The 13,270-nt window shown below is 50.0% G+C and overlaps 8 protein-coding genes across 9 annotated transcripts in view; 5 read left to right on the forward strand and 3 right to left on the reverse strand.

Annotated features, from left to right (window-relative positions):
- LOC108031435 (serine-rich adhesin for platelets) overlaps positions 1–3,890 on the forward strand; it is a 39,330-nt gene extending 35,440 nt beyond the window's left edge. The window contains exon 5 of one of the 2 annotated variants that reach the window (XM_017104848.3): positions 2,346–2,509. In XM_017104848.3, coding sequence (XP_016960337.1) covers positions 2,346–2,364 — 19 coding nt within the window. In that variant the 3' untranslated portion in view covers positions 2,365–2,509. Of the gene's footprint in view, positions 1–2,345 lie in introns of both variants that reach the window. The other variant, XM_017104847.3, reaches the window with a different exon arrangement.
- Positions 3,891–4,032: 142 nt separating this feature from the next.
- LOC108031436 (WD repeat-containing protein 91) lies at positions 4,033–5,387 on the reverse strand. The gene is made up of 3 exons (XM_017104849.3): positions 5,144–5,387; positions 4,937–5,077; positions 4,033–4,874 (listed from the first exon to the last, which is right to left on the reverse strand). Exons 1-3 carry the CDS (start codon positions 5,385–5,387, stop codon positions 4,285–4,287), a joined length of 975 nt encoding a protein of 324 aa, XP_016960338.1. The 3' UTR covers positions 4,033–4,284.
- A 67-nt stretch (positions 5,388–5,454) lies between these two features.
- On the forward strand, positions 5,455–6,311 carry LOC108031437 (UPF0488 protein CG14286). The gene has a single exon (XM_017104850.3). It carries the CDS (start codon positions 5,606–5,608, stop codon positions 6,224–6,226), a length of 621 nt encoding a protein of 206 aa, XP_016960339.1. The 5' UTR covers positions 5,455–5,605; the 3' UTR covers positions 6,227–6,311.
- Positions 6,312–6,551: 240 nt separating this feature from the next.
- LOC108031977 (uncharacterized) lies at positions 6,552–7,757 on the forward strand. The gene is made up of 3 exons (XM_017105771.3): positions 6,552–6,804; positions 6,860–7,408; positions 7,466–7,757. The coding sequence occupies exons 1-3, from the start codon at positions 6,688–6,690 to the stop codon at positions 7,691–7,693; spliced, it is 894 nt and encodes a 297-aa protein (XP_016961260.1). The 5' UTR covers positions 6,552–6,687; the 3' UTR covers positions 7,694–7,757.
- LOC108031976 (glutamyl-tRNA(Gln) amidotransferase subunit A, mitochondrial) lies at positions 7,710–10,641 on the reverse strand. The gene is made up of 4 exons (XM_017105770.3): positions 10,496–10,641; positions 10,195–10,442; positions 9,892–10,134; positions 7,710–8,764 (listed from the first exon to the last, which is right to left on the reverse strand). Exons 1-4 carry the CDS (start codon positions 10,526–10,528, stop codon positions 7,762–7,764), a joined length of 1,527 nt encoding a protein of 508 aa, XP_016961259.1. The 5' UTR covers positions 10,529–10,641; the 3' UTR covers positions 7,710–7,761.
- On the forward strand, positions 9,106–9,821 carry LOC108031978 (NADH dehydrogenase [ubiquinone] 1 beta subcomplex subunit 11, mitochondrial). Its single transcript, XM_017105772.3, has one exon. It carries the CDS (start codon positions 9,220–9,222, stop codon positions 9,670–9,672), a length of 453 nt encoding a protein of 150 aa, XP_016961261.1. The 5' UTR covers positions 9,106–9,219; the 3' UTR covers positions 9,673–9,821.
- A 309-nt stretch (positions 10,642–10,950) lies between the features above and the next one.
- On the forward strand, positions 10,951–12,127 carry LOC108032127 (uncharacterized). The gene is made up of 2 exons (XM_017105959.3): positions 10,951–11,902; positions 11,960–12,127. Exons 1-2 carry the CDS (start codon positions 11,124–11,126, stop codon positions 12,021–12,023), a joined length of 843 nt encoding a protein of 280 aa, XP_016961448.1. The 5' UTR covers positions 10,951–11,123; the 3' UTR covers positions 12,024–12,127.
- LOC108032126 (pre-mRNA-splicing factor 18) lies at positions 12,082–13,225 on the reverse strand. Its single transcript, XM_017105958.3, has one exon. The coding sequence runs from the start codon at positions 13,138–13,140 to the stop codon at positions 12,118–12,120; it is 1,023 nt and encodes a 340-aa protein (XP_016961447.1). The 5' UTR covers positions 13,141–13,225; the 3' UTR covers positions 12,082–12,117.
- Between the last annotated feature and the right edge of the window lie 45 nt (positions 13,226–13,270).

A 13,270-nucleotide genomic window follows, 5' to 3' on the forward strand; every position in this document is an offset into this window, starting at 1 on the left:
AGCCAGAGCAGCTCCAGTCAGCCAGCAACTGCTCGAAAACCGCTTGCCAACCTGAACCCGCATCCATATCCCTGTCCGCAACCCTATCCACATCCTGTATCCCTGTAAATAACACTGACAAGAGCACCCTTAATCACCACACAGCCAGCAAGTCAGTGGGCAGCATATCAAGTGTGAGGGAGCATCAGCCCCAGCAGCATCCCCATCAGAACCCCAAAGATTGCGAGTCGAAAGTGAGGGTTGTTGAAATGGAAACTACCCCCCTGGGGGCTGAGCAGGGGCCACCCCTGCCGCCGAGGGCGAAAGTGAGCGACAAACCCCCCAGCAAGCCCCTATCGATTGACCCAATTGCGCTGCACTTTTCCGTAGCTGGCAATCCCGGCCAGCCGCGCACCGCCCTCAAGCGGAACAACAGCTACCGGCTGGCCAACGACGAGCTGAAGCTGGAGATGAACAAGGAGAACCTCTCCGTGTCCTTCGGCTGCGAGAGAGCACCTAGTTCGGGTGCAATGCCCCTAAGTTCCGTGCAGCACGCAACAAGTTCCCTCCGGCTGCGCAACCTGAGTAACCACCTGCCCTCCGCCACCCACACCCACTCACCTGGCGGGGAGCGGCGGATAGCCAAGTCCTTTGAGCGCCTGGTCGATGAGTTTTCGCTGTCGCTGAGCACTGGCAACGATTCCTCCTATCTGAAGAACAAGTCGCTCGAGAACTTTGATGACTCACCCGCCCTGTTGTCCGTGGCTTCGCGAGAACAAAGGCCAGACGAGAAAGCCTCAGACTCCGAGGATTCCGAGGAGGATGAGCAGGAGTCCATGGCCCCGCCCATGTCTCAGACCCTGCCCTCCCAAAAGTACCACAAGTCCTTTGTGGACAGTGTGCTGCTGCGACCGTTTAAAATCATCCTGCCCAGCGACGAGAATGGCAACCGTCGCCAGCGAATTCTACAGAAATTCGAGGTTACCGAGATATGGTAGTTAGCCCCCTCCCACCTTTTCCGACCCTCTACAGACAGTACACGAAAACCGTAATTGCCGAGATTGGCACGGCTCCAAGGAGCCGAGGGACCCTCGAGCCACCTAGTGTGTGGGCTCATTAAAGTTGCATGCACTTGGCCAGACTCGTGCGTGTTCAATGGGCCAAGATGGGGGTCTGTCCTGTTCCGTCCTCCACTGGGGTTCAATGTCCAATCCGAACACACTTGATATGCTGCTCCAAGACGGGCTTATATTGCTTAAGGGAAATATATACCCATTTCCCTGAAACCCACAAACCAGCTGGCTTGCAAGACTAAATACTTCACTCTGTTTACACAGTTTGCACTGCGAAAACCTCTAAACAGAAACGCAACATGTACTAAACTTATCGTTACTTACGAATTATAAACAAAGTATTAATGCCTTCTGTTTTGTAATCTATTTCCGCCAAAATCTTGCTCGTTTTATCAGTTATGTGTGTGTTTTTAACCCTAGCCCTAGTTAATTAATAAATGTTATTTGTTTACGCCTAAATACGTTTGTAACTAATTATAATTAACATGAACCAACACATGATATTGTAAATTTTGTAAAGTTTTTTGCACCGTTCACGTCTTGTACATCCATATAATACTCAACTACCACAATTACTGCCTAGATTAAGGATCGTCCACGACTATGATGCTGATCTTTTGAGTTTTTCACTAAATTTACCTACTCGTTTTCCAAAATCGACGGATTGTGAGGCGTGCAAAAGACTTCTATTGCCTTTTCCTAACCAACTTGCCCGTGTGTTTGTCTATGTTATAAAGTAGTAGTAGTTTTTTGCACACTCCCTCCGACTAACGTATGATTAGTAGTCTCACGAGTAGCTTGAAAGATTAGCACATGGCCCAACCAGTTAAGTTCTCGGCTAAGTTCAACCACATTCCATAAACAAAATCCAATTTACCACCGATCGTAAGTAATGTTTTTACAAAAGAATACAAAAAAGAGAATAAAAAGAAAAGAAACCAACATTCGGCATTGACATTATCATTGGCATTTGGTGTGCGGTAAAAGAATCCCCATACATTTAGTCGAACCATCCCATCCACAACCACCTCATTCGCAAAAGCATCCCTGCACCCAAGCACCAAACCGATTGGCATTTGTAAATACTCGCCCAGCTCATTGCGACTTGGGGGATTCCCAGGTAATGTCATCCGAAGCGCCAAGGTACGTATGGAACCGGTTGCCCTGAACTTATCGCTTGTTTTATTTGGTGACAATAACAATCCGCAATTGAAACCGCTTACTAAATCCAAGAGTAACTACTATAATGAAAGATAAAAGTCTAATATACCCCAAACTCTTTTCCATTCCCAGGGTATCAACGTTTCTCTAATATCTATGAGCAAGTGCAGCCAGCACCGAGCACCCAGCCACAGGAAGATGCAACTGCCACGCCCTTCCAGCGCAACGCGCCCATCTACTGGACGCTGCAGAGTCGCCGCAGCCAGCCAAGGCCACAGCCAGCTGCCAACGTGACCTGCCGGGATGACCTCTATGCCACGCCCATTCGACGGGCCGACCGACTGCCCCGCCCAGTGGCTGCAGCTGGAGCTGCGAATGCGTCTGCGGAGGCCAACAGGAGCAACATATCGCCAATTGTGCCAAGGAATCGAGCAGGAGCCTTCCTGACATCCACGCCCACGAGGGGCGGAGAGGGGGAGCGCGAGCCGGAGAGCAACCAAGTTCCCCCCATGAAGCAGCCATCCCGCAACTGGAGCGACGACGCCCCCGAACGCCTCAACACCTGTGCCGATCGCATTGGCCAGAGCAAGACCACGCTGATGGACTTCAAGAAGCTGCTGCTGGCCAAGTCCGCCAAGGCGAGTCCTGTCCAGCGGAAGGTATCCGCCGTGGAGCTGCTAAAGAAGTCCACCCAAGCCACCCCAACTCCGCCCGCTTTGAAGACCAACGGAGCTGGAGCTGTAGCTGGGCAGAATGTGACATCGGCTGGCAGCAAACCCACAATAAACAGCAGCCTCAAGCTGCTCGATCTGAGTGGTTCACCCAAGACGTTTGCCAACCGTAGGATGCTGCGCCAGGGTCAGTTTGGATCGCCCTCCAAGACCTTCGCACCGAAGATGCGCGGTCCTGTGAACATGGTGGCTGCTGCAGCAGCACCACCACGAACGGACATCATGTCAACCACGATTCTGGAGGCGAATAGCGAAGAGGATCACTCCAACACCAGCGGAGGATCGCGGGCCAGTTCCGAGGCCGGCGAGACCGTGCCCTCCAGCTTCGACCTGAAGCGGAACTTCTTCCTGCAGACCGAGGAGAACAATTTCATGCGCGGGGAGCTGAAGCCCAGCTTTGCCAGGACAAATGGAGCAGCTGCAGGAGCCGGAGGAGCTGGTGGAGCCAGTGCCGAAGGCAACAAGTACGTGGCTGCTCCGGTAGCGAATCCTCCGCTACCCTCGTTTGAAACGGCGTTGTAGAGTGGGTCTAACCCACTGCTGTAGCCAGCGATAATACATATTCCATAAGAAAGGATCCCATAATCAGATGAGCAATTCCCTTCCGTAGCCAAGCCGGAACTGCATTTATTGACGGACGACGGAAACGAGTCAGAAGCGATGCTACTTTATGCAACATATACATATATCACTATATATACACAACACCTTTATACAATAAACTGTATTTTTAAAATTGTGCTGCTTGTATAAACGGAGATGTTTTATACACGAATACGAATCGTCTATACACCTACAATATATTTATTTGTAATTTTACGTTATTTATTGCAATTATGTATTACGCTACACGCATTGCTCTTTGTTTTGTAGTACAACACTTGTACGCCTACGAACTGATGAGAATCGCTTACAAATTAAACACATTGGATAACACACTTGAAAACTCTTGGTCGTTATTTTCTGGGAGGGTCTCTAGATCTGGGGAATGTAGTTTACAGCTTAAAGAAACCATTTAGTGGCCGCTTGGTCCACTAAACAGAGTTTTATTGGCAATTATGTTTTCGGCGAAATAGAAAAACAACATCTTCAAAAGACCGATCTTTTAAATTTATTTTAACCATTAATGCCAATTTATAAATAAGAGTTATCTAAAACTAGTGTATTTGGGAATTAAGCTTTTTGATTAATTTAAAAGACTTCTAAGCTGGTTTAGAAAACAGTTTGCCTATAGACGTGTAAATGTAAACTAATATCAAAACTAACGTATCAAACTTTGATCGGAATTACACGTTACTCGCTGGAAATATAATGGTAGCATAGCTTAGTTACTTATCTTTTTAAATCCAACTGCGTCCCACGCTGCCGGACCTGCGTTTGGTAGACTTGTCGCCCAGGGAACTGGCTGCCTGGTCCTTCCTTCCCATTACAGGCGAACTTCCCGAACCGATGTTCCGTATGAGCTGCTTTAGGCTCCGGGCCTGGGCATCGCTGGCCTGGCTCACGCTGTTCGCCTCAGAGGCAATGATGCAGAAGTCGTCTACTATGTGACCAGGAGGACTGATATCGAAGGGCAGGATGTCGCTAAGGCTCTGCTGCTGCCGATAGACGCTACGTCGCCGTGCGCCACCTTCTCCGCCAATGGATCCTCCGCTGGCTCCGGAGGCAGAAGCACCCTGCTGCTGCTGGGTCAGCTGATGCAGCTCCTGCTGCAGGTTGACCAGGCGAGCACGCAGCCCGGCATTGTCCTCGCTGAGGCGTTGCATGTGGGCCGCCTCCTGCTCCGCCCGCACAAAGGTGGGTTGCGGCAAGCACTGGTAAACGGTGGTCAGGAAGTTGCGCAGCGAAAGGAGCAAGGTATCCTGCCACTGCTTGGTGAAGAACAGGGCAAAGGTGGGCGACTCCTCGGCGTTCTTACAGAAAGGGAAATCTACAACGAAGCAGAGGAAATTATCAAGATATGGACCAGTACAATCCTAAATCTCTACGAACAGAACCAATCCTTCCACTCGCTCTGCTGCTGCAGGTCGCCAGCCAACTTGTTGAAGAACTCGGACACCTTCTCCGGCCGATTGCTGGTATAGGCAGTCACTAGATAGTATTTAAGTAGGCTGTTTTCCAGTTTCTTGACGGCTAGAGGGGATTACTCATTGCTGTAGTATAGAAATAATGATGGAGGAGTTGGAATATGTAACGCACCCACGGCGTAGGTGTGCTCCAGCTTGGAGAATATGTTGTTGTCCAGGTGGAACCACAAGCTCCTCAGAGCCTGAAGATCGGAAGTTTGCACGGCGTTGTTGAACTGCTCCAGAATCCTCTCCGCCCTGAAATGTTGGTCCTTTTCGGTGCGCTGCTCCAGGTCAAGGGCCTTTAAGGTGCCTGAGAAACCACGGAAAACTAGATATTCCCTGAGGAGGTTGTCCAGAAAAGCAACTTGTGCCATTTTCTTGTATTCCTTAAATGGCTTTCGAAAGATTTCACACTTTCCTTAATTTTAGCTGTAAATGTTGGTGGAAGAAGAAGACAAACAGCTGGTGGGGCAGAGTTGCCAGATGGTTTCATAAAATTGTTTGCGTTTTCCGGTAGTATCGAATACAATTTGAATTAACTTCCATCTCTACTTCTCGCACATGTTGAAAACATAAATAAAACAATAAAGAAATGCACAAACGACGAACTGCCAAGTCCATAAACAAACCACCGCCAATCCAGGGAGCTGTAAAGAAGACCACACCGGCTGCGGAACCTGAGATCCCCGCGGACATCCTCACCCAGTTCGAAGTGGAGCTCTGCTGGTGCGTGCACCAGTTGCAGGATGCCCTCAGCGGGGGAAAACTGAGCCAGAAAGTGGCCGAGGACACCGCCAAGAACTTAAAGATCCTCACCAGCCCGAAAGCCCCGCTCATCCAGAAGCGCCAGGTGATGAAACTGTCCCTGGGAGACTACCGAGCTAAAATGCAGAAGGAGGAGCAGAAAATGCAACTGGCCGCCAAGGAAATTAAGTTTACTCCCACCAGTGAGACAGTCAAAAAGTCAAGCTTCGTTAAAAAGTCCGCGCTCCTCACATCCGGAAGTGATTTCCGCTTCAACTTTTCCGCACCCGCCGAAGGCTCAAATGCCAAGGAGCCGCAACCAGCTCCTAATGCCACGGAACGCGCTCCAGCTCCGAAGGCGCTGACCAATTTTCAGATGAGCTCCGGAAGCCCCTTCAAGTTTAACTTTACCATCGACAATGATTCCGCTAATGATATCAACTTCAGCGGGTTGAACTTAAACAATTAGTTGCGAATGATCCATTATGGCAGACGACGGACTGATGTTGTTCTTGTCACTACTTATACAAATAAAAGGTTTATTATAAAAAATTGTTTAAAAATATTTTTTTTTGGGGAAGCATAAAAACTTATGATTGTAGGTTTAGGAACTAGTTTAGAAATAATCGCCAGAACTAGACCAAAAGTCATAACCTTTTAGTTTAATAAATGTTTAACGATCATGACAGTTCAGGCAATATTTCAGGATGATTGATTCTTTAAATGTTCTGTACTAGAACAGGCGTTGGGGGAACCTTATTTTTATTGAGTATCTAAGATTATAAGTGATCATTTACTTATACCGCACAGTGTTCGTGGTTCTTATTTTTAGCTTTGCAGAGAGCACTTCCATGCTATATAGATGAATGCTGATCATGTCGGAATACGGCGGATAGCATAGGGATTGCTCAGTCCGCTCCCAACTGCTAAATGGCCAACAACGCTCGGATCGAACACACCTCCGCCGAGGGACATGAAGGGGATGCCACCTGCGTGGCGTACTTCGATGGACAGCTGTTCTCCGGAGGCGCTGACGGAAAAATCCGAGTGTGTATATATCGCTTTCCCTGAACGCTCCATTTGTTGACCCCTTCTCCTGCAGATCTGGTCGCCGGAACTACAACTGGCGGCCACTGTAAATGCCCACGAGGCTTACATATACTGCATGGCTATCAACCAGCACGGAAAGGTCTACTCGAGCAGTTGCGATGGCCAGGTTCACTTTATGCTGCCCCCTTACGGAGACCAAGCTGTGCAGGAGCTTTTCCGTTGCGACGACGCCATTCAGGCCATGTATTGCGACGGAACCGTGCTTTACACGGGAGATGACAAGGGCGTGGTGACCACTTGGACCAACGATCGCATGCTCTTCAAGTACAACCTGGTGGAGGAGGTCAAGTCGCTGGCCGGCGAGCAAAATCTCATCTACACAGTTCGCGACCTGGACGTGGTGGTCTCCCAGGTGGCGGAGGGCAAGTCCGGAAAGTATAGCAACAAGGCGGTCATCGCCGGCAAGTCGCCGCTCCGTCTCCTTGGACCCTTGGTGGATGGAAAACGCAGTTACCTCGCCTTTCCCGATCGATCTGGAATGGGTCTGCAACTGGTTAACAACCTTCCGCAGCAGCAGTATAGCCTACTTTGGCATAAGCCGGTGGGTCTTCTTATTAATTCAATTATTCAGAAACAATTATCTTCTATACTATTGCAGGACTGCCACGAGTTGATAGTAAACGCCCTTTGCGGAGATGAGAAGTATTTGTACTCCGGCGGTTATGACAAAAAGGTTAAGGCTTGGACCGATCTGGGATCCGCACAGCCAAAAGCCCTGGGCGAGGTGGATGTGGGCAGCTGTGTGAATAGCATCTGCTGTGGCGACAACAACAATCTTTATATAGCAAGTAGCGATGGGCTGATACGCAGTGCAAAATTTGTATAGTTTTTGAAACATAAAATAACTAATAACAGAATTTATTACAATAAAAAGCTCTTATTACTTATTATGTATTACAAACTAGCTTTGCACTCATGGCTGTGCTCAAGGCTGTCGAATCCCACCTGGGCCTCGATCCAGCGAGCCACGGTGAGCAGCAACTGCTCGTTGAGGCTGTTGCTCATCAGCTGAAGGCTCAAGGGCAATCCTGCGCGAGACAGGCGAATGGGTAAGGAGACGGCGGGAATTCCTGCCATGTTGGCTGGCTGAGTGCAAAAGTCCTGCACAGCACATTGATCCCTGTTGGTCAGGGAGGCGAAGTCCTTGTACAGTGGAGCCTCTGTTAGAGTTGTCGGTGTGAGAAGGATATCCACGCGTTCCTCTTTGTCTGAAGACTCAAAGACCTTGACAAAGTCCTCTGCTATAAGGCGACGCACCCGCAAGGCCTTCTCAAAGTAGTGATCGTAGTTCTTCCTCAGCAGCAGAAAGTTCCCCGTGAGGATGCGAGTCTTCACCACTTCGTTGAATCCCTCAGCCCGGGAAAGGGCGTACAACTGCTCCGTGCTACGCTCATCGGCTGCCCGGTGACCATACTCGATGCCATCGTAGCGGGCCATGTTGCTGGCAACCTCGCACTGATTGAGAATGGAGTACACGAATATACTGGCTGCCGTATTAGGCAGCGAAACCTGTCGCACGGACGCACCGCTGCACTCCAGAAGATCGGCCACCTTGGACCACGTTTCCAGAACCTCGGCGGAGAGTCCATGGCAGTGGTATTCTTTTGGTATCCCTATGCGCACATTGCTCAGGTCAATTTGTCCGATTTCCGGCAGCTCCAGCCTAGGGAAAGGCTGTCTGATGGTTGTGGAGTCCAGTTGATCTGGTCCAGCCACGGCATTTAGTACTGCCACGCAGTCACTGACGGAGCGGCCGAAAATGCCGGGCACGTCCATGGAGTTGACCAGCGGGATGAGGCCATGACGGGAGACCAAGCCGTAGGTGGGTTTCAAGCCCACCACGCCGCAGTAGGACGCGGGATTGCGGGTGGAGCCGCCTGTGTCCGAGCCAATCGCACTAAAATTTTAAGGAGGGAGTTTAGAAATTACGTTGGCTTCCTATATATGAAAATTCGGAGGAAAACTTCAAACAAAGTAAAGAAACTAACAGAAATCCGAAACTTCAAAAGAAGTTTCCTAAACTACTAACAGAAATATGTCACAAATTATGAGCTGCTAGAAAATTTTTAAAGAATATTAAGGCCGAACACAGTTTTTATAAGCACGGCCAAAATAATATTTCAAAAAACCAAATACCCCAAAGAAAACTTTTTTTTAAAACAACTGTTTTTCAGTTTAAACGGAAGGCTTGTTAAAAAAAATACCCAAAGCAAATACCGCGTCGAGTGGGCAGCCCCGCCGGCCAGCTGACAAAGCGTCGAACGGCCACACTGCGTAGCTGTCAGAAGTCGAACGATCAAGGGAAAACTCGATTATTTACCAAATTTGCGACCGAAATTGCTGCCCGAAGCGATGTCCGCGCTCTTTCGTCTGACCAGCCGCGCCGTGACGCTGCAGCGCTCCCTGGTGGCCAACCAGGCGGCCGTGCTGCGCACCATCAAGACATCCCCAAAGAAGGATGAGACCGTCACGGCCCCCACTTCGCTCACCGCGGAGGACTTCGCCAATCCCAGCCCTAAGAACTGGCAGAGCTACGGATTCGACTACAAGGACGAGGCGGAGGATCGCAAGGCCACCAAGTCGACCTTCTTCTTCACGGTGACGATGTGCCTGGTGTGGGGAACCTTCTACTGGGCCTACCTGCCCGACACCCAGTTCCGCGACTGGGCCCAACGCGAGGGCTTCTTGGAGCTGCGCCGCCGCGAGCAGGCCGGCTTGGATTTGGTCAGCCCCAACTACGTGGACCCCGACAACATTACGCTGCCCTCGGACGAGGATCTGGCCGACACGGAGATCATCATCTAAACATTTAGTGCCCCTATCCTTAGTATGTTATGTAATGCGAATGCGAGGGGCAGTCAGTGCGAATCCGCCTCGTTGCCCGTAAATAAAGCTGCAAGTCTCGGTGTGGACAAAGCTGACTAGTGGTCCTCTGGTGGCTAGTTTTCGTTAAATATGCTACTTTTTCTTCCCACCACCTTTGAGGTTAGGTGGTCAAAACATAAACAAGTCAATACTACTCACGCATAACAAAGACCAGCGGCCACGGCAGATGCAGAGCCCCCAGAGCTGCCGCCAGCGATGCGCCAGTGGTCCTGATCGAGGTCCTCGCTCCAGATGTTTTTTGTGGGTCCGTACAGAGAGTCCACAGTGCCGGCGCCCATGGCAAACTGATCCATGTTGGTTTTGCCCAGGATTACAGCGCCGGCTTGTTTGAGTCTGGAACACACTGTTGCATCATATGGCGGCACGAAGTCTTGGAGCATCCTGGTAACGAGGATTGTGAGGATATAAGTTCTGTATTATGGAGTTTCCTTGTTCGCCTACCGCGAGGCACAGGTGGTGTGGATATCTTTGGTGCAAAAATTATCCTTGATGGCAATGGTGACTCCATCTAGCTCTCCCCTCGATTGCCCTAGCTTATAGCGCTCCTCCGAGTCCTGGGCCTGCTGGAGAGCCTGTTCCGGTGTGAGGCGCACGAAGGCGTTGAGGGTTTTCCATCGAAGGGCATCTTCCAGGGCTTGCTCCGTAACCCGGCGCGGAGACAACTGGCCATCCGCATAGCTGGCCGTTAGCTGGTAAATATCTTAGTTAACAAGTTTTTAGGCTGAATGATGAGTTAACTTACCTGCTTTATGCTCCACTGCAAGTGACGCCGCATTCTTGTTAGTTGGAAGCCAAGGGCCTACGAACTTATTCACCCAGTTCTTGAGAAGCTATCAGCGGAAGAAATCATAACAAATAAGTTCAAGTTGCAAGTCTGATATGCTTTTTGGTATTTTTTATTTTTGGTTTGTCCCAGAATGAGTGGTCACACCAAAGCTCATGGGCGTTACATTGAGGATTTCAAGAAAACATAATTTTTTAATCTGAAAATAATTTTTCACTCTAATATAAATTAAGAAAACTCATTTCAAAAATCCCAAAAAAATATATATATTTTTAATAAAAAAGTCTAATTTATGATATTATGTTCTGTTAATATTAAATAAGAATTTCTTAAGTACTCTTTAATTTGCTTAAACAGTTGATTGGCTCCTAAAAAATATCTTTTCATTTGGTCCCCCTTAATACAATGTTTTCTCGCTACGACCCTGTACCCGGCAGCTGTTATTGATTAGAGCAGCGATAAAATCCAGCCAACGCAATTATTGACAATAAGACAAGCTCGAGAGGCTTTCCAGCATTATCTAACATCAATCGATCGCTTGGAATCATCCGGAGGGCCTGCGAATAAGACAGACAATTCCCAAAACATGGCCAAACTGGACGAACGTATCGGCTTCATCGGAGGCGGAAACATGGCCTTTGCCATTGGATCCGGACTGGTGCGCTGTGGGATCGTGAAGGCCAGCCAGGTGCTGGTATCGGGTCCCCACATCGAGAACCTGCAGCGCTGGCGGGATCTGGGAGCTGTGACCAGCGACGACAACTGCGAGGTCCTGGAACACACGGACATTGTCTTTATCTGTGTCAAGCCGCACATGCTCACACCTTGCGCCGAGCAGCTCAAGTACAAGCATGTGACGTCGGCCAAGGACGCCAACAAGCTGATTGTATCAGTTCTGGCGGGGACGAATCTGCAAAGGCTGGAGGAGGCTTTCAGCTTCCTGGGCAGCTCCGAACTGAAGGTGATCCGCACCATGCCCAACACCTCCATGCAGGTGGGCGAGGGCTGCACCGTGTACACGGGCAACGCTCGCGTCTCCCATCACGACTTGGAGAAGATTCATTTGATGCTCAACGCCCTGGGTCTGGCCCAGCAGGTGCCGGAGACCATGATCGACGCCGTCACTGGAGTGGCGGGATGCGGTCCGGCCTTTGTTTACACCATCATCGAGGCACTGGCCGATGGCGGAGTTAAGCAGGGAGTTCCACGTCAAATGGCAATTCAGTTCGCGGCCCAAACGCTGCTGGGAGCGGCCAAGACCGTGCTCCTTACCGGCAAACATCCGGCAGTGCTGCGAGACGAAGTTTGCTCCCCCGGTGGATCCACCATTGTGGGTGTCCACGAACTGGAAAAGGGAAACCTCAGGTGGGTGACCCCGTGACCTCTATTAAGAACCTGAATTATATAATATTTATCTTTCAGGGCCACGTTGATAAACGCCGTGGAGAAGTCATCCCAGCGCTCCGCTGAACTGGGAAAGAAGTGAGCCTGCAGTTACTCCTGATCCTCAATTTTCTCTCTACTATAAAGTGAAACGCTTGGTATTGATATTACAATAATGACTAACATAAAGCTTGAGTTTATTCACGATCCTTCTTGCTAACGTACTCCACGCACTTGGAGGGATCGGTGGGGAAGTACTCCTGGCACTTGGTCATTAATCGCTTGAGACCCTGGATGTACTTGCGCTGCGTCTCGTCATTCATCACATGGGCCACGTTCTTGGAGAAGATCTTTTCTCGACCTGTACGAGCGTGGATGCCCACCATGGTGACACCGATGGGCCAGGGGGCGTTGCCGATGGCCATCTCTAGGTAGGCGTCGCTGGCGGTGATGTAGTTGCGGTTAAGCAGGTGTTTGCAAATGTCCCGCAGACTGTCCAGAATGTCCTCGGGCAGTGTGTGGTGCTTTAGTTTGCGGAACAGCGGCTTCACGTACTCCTTTGTTTGAGTGTAAATAACGCGGGTCATTTTCACCTTTGTGGACATCTTCTCGTGCTTGCTGTAGTTGGCGATCTGGTCGTTCCACAGCTTGAGCAGGAAGGTGAGCAACGTGATGATCACGTCCATATCGTAGTCCTTGTTGCGGCCCATCTTTTGGGCCATGGTCTGTATGCTCTCCCACGACACGGTCTCGTCCAGCTCAGCAAAGTCAGACTTCTTGTCCTCCTTGGCGGTGGGTGCGTTTGCGAACATCTCCTGAAGGTATGCTGCGTCCACCTGCTCCATGGCCTCCTGGAAGTCGTTGCGGAATCCGCGATTCGCCTCAGGCTGTGAGATCTCGCACTGGCGCAATCTGTCAAAGGCCTCGGGCTCCGTTTCCCCGAATATGAGAATGGGTTCACCGCGCTCCCTTAGCCGCCGGATAACCTCTGCGCGGGGAAGGATGTTTTGGCCGTCGGCCACGAAACTGTAGGCGCCTTCGGTGGTCTGTCCTTGGGCCTCCACGGACTCCTGCTTCTTGTAGCCAACCTTCTGCAGCACCTCCTCCGTGTCCTTGGCGTTAAGGTCGCCGCGTCTGAAGTACTTCTTCTTGTCGTCCACCAGCTGCTTCTGCTCGAGGAGCTTTCGTTTCCGAGCAATTTCCGCTTTCAGGATGTCCATTTCGCGTGAATTTACCAATGACCAAAAACAATGCAATGTGTTGTAAACAAAACAAATGCGAGGGTTCAAAGTGTGACCAGATGGGGCAAAATACTAAGCCAGTATCTTATAGTAGTGGTCACAATAATAG

Source organism: Drosophila biarmipes, chromosome 3R (genome assembly GCF_025231255.1).
Source record: "Drosophila biarmipes strain raj3 chromosome 3R, RU_DBia_V1.1, whole genome shotgun sequence".
Lineage (NCBI taxonomy): Eukaryota > Metazoa > Arthropoda > Insecta > Diptera > Drosophilidae > Drosophila > Drosophila biarmipes.

Excerpts from the sequence above, each read along its gene's own strand:
- LOC108032127 (XM_017105959.3), top strand. The coding sequence starts at position 11,124 with ATGGCCAAACTGGACGAACGTATCGGCTTCATCGGAGGCGGAAACATG. Across the intron at positions 11,903-11,959 it reads CTGGAAAAGGGAAACCTCAG|GGCCACGTTGATAAACGCCG; the intron begins GTGGGTGACCCC and ends TTTATCTTTCAG.
- LOC108031978 (XM_017105772.3), top strand. The coding sequence starts at position 9,220 with ATGTCCGCGCTCTTTCGTCTGACCAGCCGCGCCGTGACGCTGCAGCGC.
- LOC108031977 (XM_017105771.3), top strand. The coding sequence starts at position 6,688 with ATGGCCAACAACGCTCGGATCGAACACACCTCCGCCGAGGGACATGAA. Across the intron at positions 6,805-6,859 it reads GCGCTGACGGAAAAATCCGA|ATCTGGTCGCCGGAACTACA; the intron begins GTGTGTATATAT and ends CTTCTCCTGCAG. Across the intron at positions 7,409-7,465 it reads GCCTACTTTGGCATAAGCCG|GACTGCCACGAGTTGATAGT; the intron begins GTGGGTCTTCTT and ends ATACTATTGCAG.
- LOC108031437 (XM_017104850.3), top strand. The coding sequence starts at position 5,606 with ATGCACAAACGACGAACTGCCAAGTCCATAAACAAACCACCGCCAATC.
- LOC108031976 (XM_017105770.3), bottom strand. The coding sequence starts at position 10,528 with ATGCGGCGTCACTTGCAGTGGAGCATAAAGCAG. Across the intron at positions 10,443-10,495 it reads TGCAGTGGAGCATAAAGCAG|CTAACGGCCAGCTATGCGGA; the intron begins GTAAGTTAACTC and ends GATATTTACCAG. Across the intron at positions 10,135-10,194 it reads CACACCACCTGTGCCTCGCG|GATGCTCCAAGACTTCGTGC; the intron begins GTAGGCGAACAA and ends CCTCGTTACCAG.
- LOC108032126 (XM_017105958.3), bottom strand. The coding sequence starts at position 13,140 with ATGGACATCCTGAAAGCGGAAATTGCTCGGAAACGAAAGCTCCTCGAG.
- LOC108031436 (XM_017104849.3), bottom strand. The coding sequence starts at position 5,387 with ATGGCACAAGTTGCTTTTCTGGACAACCTCCTCAGGGAATATCTAGTT. Across the intron at positions 5,078-5,143 it reads GGAGCACACCTACGCCGTGG|CCGTCAAGAAACTGGAAAAC; the intron begins GTGCGTTACATA and ends AATCCCCTCTAG. Across the intron at positions 4,875-4,936 it reads CGAGTGGAAGGATTGGTTCT|ATTTCCCTTTCTGTAAGAAC; the intron begins GTTCGTAGAGAT and ends GCTTCGTTGTAG.